The sequence below is a fragment of the Lactuca virosa genome, chromosome 2 (assembly GCF_052849685.1).
Source record: "Lactuca virosa cultivar CGN04683 chromosome 2, Lactuca_virosa_CGN04683_v6, whole genome shotgun sequence".
Lineage (NCBI taxonomy): Eukaryota > Viridiplantae > Streptophyta > Magnoliopsida > Asterales > Asteraceae > Lactuca > Lactuca virosa.
This window is the reverse complement of record NC_136427.1, coordinates 111183813-111192906: the sequence shown is the minus strand read 5'-3', so window position 1 is coordinate 111192906 and position 9094 is coordinate 111183813. Positions and strand designations below refer to the sequence as shown.

General features: G+C 37.0%; 1 protein-coding gene across 1 annotated transcript; it reads right to left on the bottom strand.

The window, feature by feature from the left end:
- Positions 1-3560: 3560 nt before the first annotated feature.
- On the bottom strand, positions 3561-4031 carry LOC145157676 (uncharacterized). The gene has a single exon (XM_079076684.1). It carries the CDS (start codon positions 4029-4031, stop codon positions 3561-3563), a length of 471 nt encoding a protein of 156 aa, XP_078932810.1.
- Positions 4032-9094: the final 5063 nt, after the last annotated feature.

Sequence of the window (9094 nt, the reverse complement as noted above, 5' to 3'; positions counted from 1 at the left end):
AAAAAAATCAATTTTCTTTATTTTAAAATTCCATTTTCAACCCAAAAATTTAGTTTTTAATTTTTGACTTTATTTTTTAACTTTTGACCTTAAAATTTTGACTTTGACTTTCAAGTTTGACCTTTGACTTTAAACTTTGACTTTCTCGTTTAACTTTTAAATTTTCAAATTTAGCTTTTCGGTTTGACTTTTAAGTTTGACTTTTCAAGTTTGACTTTTGAGTTTGACTTTTTAATTTTGACTTTTAAGGTTGACTTTTGAGGTTTATAGTCAAAGGGCATTTTTTTTGGGTTTGACTTTTAAGTTCTAGTTGTGCTTTTAATGGTTTTTGAGGTCTACAAGGGAATTGAAGACATGAAAGAGAGTCGTCAGGAGATGTTAAGACAAAACTTCAACATGTTCGATTATATCCCTGGAGAAACCCTGGAAGCTCAGTTGCAGCGATTTACCACACTCACTACTGAGATGAATATAGCTGGGATCTTCTTAACTAAATCTGAGATAAACAAAAAGCTATTGAATTCACTTCCGAAATCGTGGGATATGAACGTGGCTGTCATCAAGAAGACAAAAGATCTCAATCGTCTTAGTCTAGCTGATATAATTGAAGAAATTGACGCTTTGAAGTGTGGAAAAACAATGAGTTCCGCAAACCTCCCGGTCAATGAAGTTTCATGTTCTCAATCATGTGAAGTTTCATGTACACTATCTAGTGAAGATACGATTAAATTTCTTCGGGAACAAATTGATTTATTAAAAAGAGAAGTTGAGGACCTGAGATATGAAGGATATCAACTCAGGAAAGGACAGAAACCCCTGAAGGCTGAATTAGAAACAAAAATAAAGGACTTTAAGAGATTTCAGCAAGACTACAGTGAAAAATGTGAACATTATGATTATATCAAGAGACAGAATGCTGAGTTAATTACTGAGCTTGATACATTAAAAGGGCAATTTGAAACTGCAAATTTTGATTTTAAAAAGTTTGATGTATCAAGCGAAGTAGTTGCCAACATAATAGACCATTGCATGCAATTTAAACATAATCAATCAATGGGTTTAGGATACGATAATGTACCTCCCCCTTTTAAGCATACATATCAGTATCAACCTTTGTCTAAAGAGGAGATTGCCAACGAACCATTCATGGTTATGGCAATCCATCTGGTTTTGTTTCAGGAGGATTAATTAATGTTGAAAATACTAACGTTTCTACTTCCCCTGCAGATCAATCCTTAAATCAATCCAAGCAAGCAACTGAAGAGAGTGTGTCTGATAGTAAAGTAGCAGAAGATGAGAACAAGGAGAAAACCATTGAACAAACCAACATCTCCTTGAACTCTGAATCTGTTGCTTCGAACTCAGTTGCTTCTGATCAACCTGTTGTTGAGAAGTACAGGCCACCAAATCAAGTTAAACAGAATGCATGCTGCAATTGTGCTTGTGGGAAAAATAAGAGACAAGGAAAAGATACGCCACCAGGGCAGGAAGAAACAACTTCACAGTGAAGAAAAAGACATGTTTTCACTGTGGAACACCTGGACACATTGCCCGAAATTGTCCTAATCGCGCATATGCTCCGTACTATGCACAAGGCTGGCAGAACGCACCAAGAGGGAGATACTCCAAAAGAAACCCCTTAAGGTCACGTTCAGACCATGGTGACTGGAACGCATAGAAGGCCAAGAATCAAACCTACAAGGCCAAGAATCCGAATCCCAAGGGCAATAAGGGAATGTCGGCCAAGAAGCCAAATCCAAGAGATGCTCCCGTGAAGCCAAAATCAAAGTCATCTCAACGGCCGACATCAAAATCAAAAGCAAGTATTGAGCCACCCATCGGATCGAAAAAGAAATGGGTCAAACCCAACTACAAATGGGTTCCAAAGGCTCACTCTCCCAAATCAACTAATGACTCTAATATTTCTTCATCTTCTGTTTGTGATAAGCAGGACATGTCATGGGAGAGAGTACCGTGCGTTAATGACAAAGGTCAACCCAGTTTCAAAATGGACTGGGTTCCAAAGACCAACTAATCCCGCTCTGTGTCGGAGCAGCTATGGAGGCATATCATCAGACTTCGGTTTGTTGGTAGTGGTTGTTCCAGGCACATGATAGGGGACATCTCTCAACTGTACAACATTCAGATCTTTGTTTGAGAGTATGTGTCCTTTGCGGGAAGGGAAGAAAGGAAGGGATCACTCATGGGGTTAGTGCTTAACGATGTGAAGAATTTTTGGATCTGTTCTGAGATTACGCGTGTTGTTCTCAGACCTTCTGGATGCAAATTCAATCGGTGACTTACGGTTTGAGTTTTCCTCTCTATACTCCTCAGTTTTTCTTAAGCTGATTCGCTTTAAAGACTAATTTTTTTTTAGGATAGTTTAAATTTGTGCATTTACTTTCGTTTCTCTCCTATGCACAAATTTAGGGGGAGAAATAAAAACAAAAAATGCTTAGAAAAGCAAAGTATAAACCATATTTTTGACCCAACAATCTCCCCCTTGGTTTATAGCTTTCTTTTCTTTTCTTAAATGACCCAACAAGCTCCCCCTAAAAAGTAGATGGCTTTCTTGATAATCTTCATTGGGAGCTTTCTAAATACATATAATGGGAAGAAATTAACAAGAACATGGAATGGAAAACTTACCAAAGCTAGATATGAGACACTAAATCAAGAAATTATGGAAGAAAAGTGCAAAAATTCGGAGTGGGGATGCTATCCTTGTTCGTCCGTGTGTATGAGTGGGTTATGGTTTGGTCAAAGCCAAGGTAATATAAAATGGTCCCCCTTGGGAACTTTTTAATGTTCACGTCGTGGATTTGCTAGCGGGGCTAATTGTCGATCCAGATCAAAAGAAACACGAGGTGGGCTTTGGACCACGTGTTACTGTGGTTCATTTATCAAAAAGTCCATTTTTCTTAAAACTTCAATTTATTTCTTAGAAAAATTAACCACTCAATACTTAGGAACCCCACACTTGATTTTTGCTGTGTTCTAAAAAGACAAGATGACTTGGATGATTATTTATCCTAAAATTCAACTAAAATGCAGAAACTAAAAATGAAAAAACGAAAAGAGAAATTACAAACCAAGCTCGGGTTGCCTCCCGAGAAGCGCTTCTTTTTGTTGGAGTCATGACCCGGACTCCGTTCCACCTCACGTTGAATTTTTAGGAGTTTCCATCATCAGTTTCACCTTTTGATCCTTCCATCGTTTCTTGTAAGCCTGCACCCTCCTAAGATACGCCTTTTTAAAATTTTCCTTTTTACCCTTTGCTTCACCCTCTTCAAGCTTCTTTTTTACCCATTTATTCGCCACAAGTTAAGTTTTTGCTCCTTCTTCCCCCTTTAGCCCCATACGTTCAACCTTCTTTTCCAAAGTTATCTCTTTTATTTCTGAAGTAACCTCTTCCTCATCACTCAATACTAAGTCTTCTTCACTCTCCTTACTCACCCAAGATGTTGGAGTTTTGTAAGCAAAAACTTCAAAAACTGTTGGAATGGATGCTCTTGGCTTCGTACATTTGACTTATTGAAATGACCGAATTTCTTCTTCCATTAACTTTTCCAACTCTTCAAGCTCATTTCTTCATCTATGCTGAAAACTTCACCTTGAGCATTATTATTCTGAAATCCATCTTCCACTCCAAAGGTAACTTCTTCATCTCCAACTCTCAACGTATGTTTGGACTTACGAATATCTACCAAAGCTCGAGCAGTATTGAGTAAAGGGCGACCAAGAATTATTAGGACATTGGTATCTTCTTTCATATCCAATACGACAATATCAATTGGGAAAACAAATTTCCCAATTTTCACGAATACATCCTCCACTATGCCTCGAGGATGAATTACTGAACGATTAGTCATGTGAATCGTCATTCTAGTAGCCTTTAAATCTGGAAGATTTAGCTTTTGATAGAACGAGTAAGGCATTAAATTTATGCTTGCTCCAGAATCGGCTAAAGCATAAGTCATCATGTTATTTCTAAATTCACACGGAAGAATGAGGCGTCCAGGATCTCCCATCTTCTTTGGTAATTGTCATACCCCCAAACCTGAAAGGCGGAAACATTCGGGCATGGATGACTTCATGTGTAGTATTACAACAATGCACAATAGTAATCAAAGTACAACATTCATTACATTGATAAAATATAACTTTACATTCGTGTTCGAATCATTGTCTATTTGACACCAAAAAGTATAATTAAAAGACATAATTATTTGAAACTCTGTCTTCCTCAAAACTTGTGGGTACCTGTTTATCGATTTCCTGAAAATACAAGTAGTTTTGAAAAGAGTGTCAACATTTACGTTGGTGAGTTCATAAGCATGTTTGTAATTGAAATATGTTATTTGTTCCTTTGAAAAATGTAAGTATGTTTTCCCCAGAAAATCCTATATTTTCTGTTGTATATGTATTTGTGTTCTGAAATAGTATGTTATAGTTTTAAATTCCCATAAAACTATGAAAAGTATGCTCTCTCTGTATTAGAATAGTATTCTTTATTTGTACTTGTATGAAAACTTATGAAGTTGTAAATATCTAGATTCACCATTTATAGTTTTATTTATATAAAACTATGTGAAGTTGTTTACTTATTCTTACACTAAACGCATTATTCCATACCAAATTGTGAGTTATCATAACCATGCTTGATGACCTAAGTCTCGCCTGAAACACGACATTCTTTAGGCGTCGAAATATGATACGACAATTGTCACCACAGGTCTGCCGACCTAGCTGTTGCAAGCAGTTCTGGTGCGAGATTGTCAGTCCCGTATAGATCTATACACAAGTGTCACGCTCTCCCTCCAGGAGACTCTGGTTATAACTTTCAGGACTTTTGTTTTATACTTAAATAAGTACTTGAAGCGTGTCTCCCAAATGCTATATTGATAGTTACGTGTAGAATAATGAAAAATATCTTTGTAATAGATAAATTATAAATATCTCATAAATTATATTTAATATAATTTATATGGTTATTTTCGTAAGTTACTCTGAATATGTAAAGAAATATGTAGTTCTGTAAAGTATATTGATAAGTATACATGGCTCATAAACTATACCTATTATAGTTTATATGTTCGTTTTTGTATAAAATCCTGAACTGGTAAAATAGTATGTTTATTTTAGTAAAAATAACAATCGTAAACTATTTGAATAAATTTTGTTATTTACACAAGATTTCCTTGTATTTTACCTGTATTTCCCCCTAAAACATTATAAAACTAGTGAAAATATAGGTGTATAAACTCACTTGATAGGTGGTGATTTTGGCAGCGTTTCGTCTCTAGAAAGGAGTTTACTTGATGAAACTGGGAGTTTTTTATGAAAATTCGGCTTCACACGGGCAGATTTTCAGCTAAAAATTGAGGACTTCGGGGCTTGCTTTAGGTGGTAAGGAGGTTCCCGGGACTTCGGAGAATTTAGAGAGGCTTAAATGAGTGTTTAAGAGGAGAGAGGATTTGAAAAATGTAAACAAAACCTGGAGGCCTCACATCCTATTTATAGGAGGGGTCTGGTCCTCGGTATGCTGGGCGTACCAGCAAAGTACGTTGGGCGTAGATATGATCGGGTTCCGAGCTTCGGTCGTGGTGAGGCTACGAGATACGCTTTGAGGCTAGTCCGATTACGTTGGGCGTAATCTTTTCGTATGCGGGTCGTAGTGGCTACCTGGCTTCGGACGTGTCGATTGTACGAGACACGTGTTGCATGCGAAGAAAGATGCGACGTGGTCAATCTGAGGCCTAGCTTCCGAGTACGATGGGCGTACTCTTGTACGCGGGGCATACTTCTATTTTCCAAACTTCAAAAATTCATATATTTCGCATACGAGCTCCGTTTTTGACGTTCTTTATATCCACGCGTAGGTGAGACCATGCTCTACAACTTTCGTTTAGACTCTGTCGGCTAGTTTTGACTTTATTTTTAAAGTTATATTTTTAACAGGCCGGGACAGGAAGAGTCCGTTAAAAAATTCATAACTTCTTCATCCGACGTCCGTTTTGTCTTTCTTTTTATAGTTGTACTACTATTGACAAGACATTCAATTCTCGTTTAGGTTGTGTTGGGTAAAAATTGCTCGATCTTTATTTCAATTTTCGGGCTATGTACTGCTACGTTGAATCTTAGAAAAATCATAACTTCTTCATACGAAGTCAGATTTGGACGTTCTTTTTATGTATGTTCACGGTTTAACGTATTCTACGACTTTCATTTAGACACCTAAGACTAAAAAGCAATTTATTGTAAACTCACTTTTTACGCTACACAACGTTTTGTCGGTTTTGTTGCGGAACTTCGATAGGTCATAACTTCTTCGTTATAACCCGGATTCCGGTGTTCTTTATATTTTCGGGATCCTTATAATAACCTCTACCACTTTATTCATCCCAATAAAGTTTATTTTAGATATTATTTTTTACGATCATTTTTATTACTTCTTTAAAAATAATTAAATGCATATAATATTCAAATAATTTCTCTTTATTACTTTAAAACTAGTTACAATGGTTGACTTAGACTATTACATTAAATTGAAATATCAGGTTGTTATAGTAATACACCCATTATCACTTTAGAACTCTGGTCACTAAGGATCACCTTAGAATTCTTCTCTAATTATTGGTGAGTGTCGAGTAAGTCTTGCAAAAACTTAGCATGTTAAGGAAATTAGGACAATGATTCAATGAAAGGAGTGTTAATTGGAATATCCTTCACTTGCTTTATAAATTTCAAATGTTCCTGCTCCAGTGGGTGAATATTAACTCGAGACGGAAATGGAAGGGGAGGACGAAAAACTTGATTATCAGCAAAAAATTTCTGTTCAGATTGCCTCCACGTCGTGGAGAATGGATCTCCACGTCGTAGTGTCGGTATTTCAGCAACAATATTTCCTTCGATTTTCGACCTCTTCGGCTGTGGTCCAGGCTGATGTGGCTCGACTTCGAGGGCTTCACGGAATTCAGAGATGGTATCTTCTTCAGTTTCGATCACCATTACTTGCGGTTGAGGATTTTTTTCAGGAATTTTTGGAGAAAGTTGCTCATTAACCAACGTAGTCAATTGTCCAAGTTGTGCTTCGATGTTTTGGATTGATGTTTGATGATTCCTTAGCAAAGCTTTCTGGTCTCTCATGAGAATTTGTTGGTCTCTCATCACCGCGTCGGTCTCATCATGTCTTTTTTCCGAAGCCTCCATGAATCTAGTAAGCATGGACTCTAAATCGACCTTCTTTTCAGGTGGCTGCTCTTTTTGATAAAGTCATCGGCCTGTTTGCCTAAAATTATCTTCTTTTTTCTTTTTATACTCATCATATGGCAACCACTCTTTCTTTTAATTCCTATAATCTTCATTGTATTTGTCTCCAATAGACTAGCATACTTGAGCCTTCTTATTTCTGTTCTCGTCTAAGAGGCAATCTTTGGTCAAATGTGGACCATTGCATCCTTCACAACCAACTCGAATAGCATGTATGGATTGGTCCATTTTTGTCATTCTTCGGTCCATAGTGTTTAACATGGCTAAAACAACAACCATATTTTCAGAAGTGCCACTTCCAATTCCTTTGGCTCTGTCATGTCTAGGATTGTGGTATTCACGTGAATGTTTGGAAAACTCTTCAATCAATTCCTTAATCTCACCGGGATTTTTCTTTATTAATGGTCCTTGAGACTCAAGGAGTTGCCTTGTCATCACGTTTACCCCATCATAGAAGGAGTTGCCTTGTCATCATGTTTACCCCATCATATGGATTGGTCCATTTCTTATCAAGCCTTTGTATCTCTCCCATGCCTCGTAGACTGACTCACCCGGTTGTTGCTCAAAGTTTGTTACGGCTTTCTTGAGTTTAGCAACTTTAGAAGGTGGGCAAAAATGTTCTAAGAATTGTTCATGTATTTGCGCCCAAGGGAGAATGCCAGTCTTTAGTTGCTCCCTTGAATGTAATGGGAAGCATTCTCAAAAACACTGTCTCTTTTGGAACATTCGGGATGTTGAAGTAATCAGCTATGTCATTGACTTCATCAAGGGATTGTAAGCATCCTCATGATCTTTCTCAATAAATGGGACTTCCTTAAGCGCGGAAAGAATATGTTCCTTCAGCTCGAATGTTGCGATAGCAGGAATTGAAGGTTGCACGAGACCGGGATCGGTGTCCTCTCAGATTCTTTTCTTATAAGCCTCCATGGACATGTGGGCAATATTCGCCATCTCGTCTTTTGGCTCATCTTCAGGTTCGCTTTCTTCTTCATCAGTTTCTGATTCGTGAAGATTAGGATTTTGCTCAAAGCTTTCTAAATTGCATTCGTTCTTTGCGGAATTGCTTGATTCACCCACGTTCTTCCCCTTCTTCTTTCCGAAAACTAATTTAAGATCTTTGAAACGTGACTTCTTTGGTGGGTTGGTTTCTCCTACATTTTTATCCGTCTTTTTACGAAGGGATGACTCTTGATCTTCTAGAGGTAGAATCAAGGGTGTGTTGGATCCACGGGTCATGTACTACTGCAACACAAACAAAAATAAAAATTTAAAATTGAACAAAAACTACTTAAAAAGTCCTACTGAACGTTCACCACATCGTGGCTAGTAATCTCATGCCGTGATGTCGCATAAATCCTAAACAGAAACGAAAAAACGAAAACAAACGTGAAATAACCGAATTAACGTCGTAAGCTTAAGGCTCAATACGTGGGATCAGTTCTTAAAAAAACTAATGCTCAAATTTAATTCTTTTGCAGGTTTTACCCCACAAAAAGGAAATATTAATCTAAAGCAACTAAATTTTAAACTAAATAGCCGTTCCTCGGCAACGACGCCAAAAACTTGATGTGCACTAATTATACCTATCAACTTTTAAATTTATATCTTAACAAACTTATGCTAACTATGCACCTATAGGCAATGTACCTAGTCAGATTATAGTATAACTTTGGGTAAGTCGGGTGTCGATCGCAGAGAACGGTTTTAATTAATTTAACTGCTAAAAATTAATCTAAGAAAAAGAAAAAGTTTAATTGGTTTTTATCTGATTTTGCAAGTTCAGACAAACTTATTCACTTAATTATCAAATTCAATCAATGAC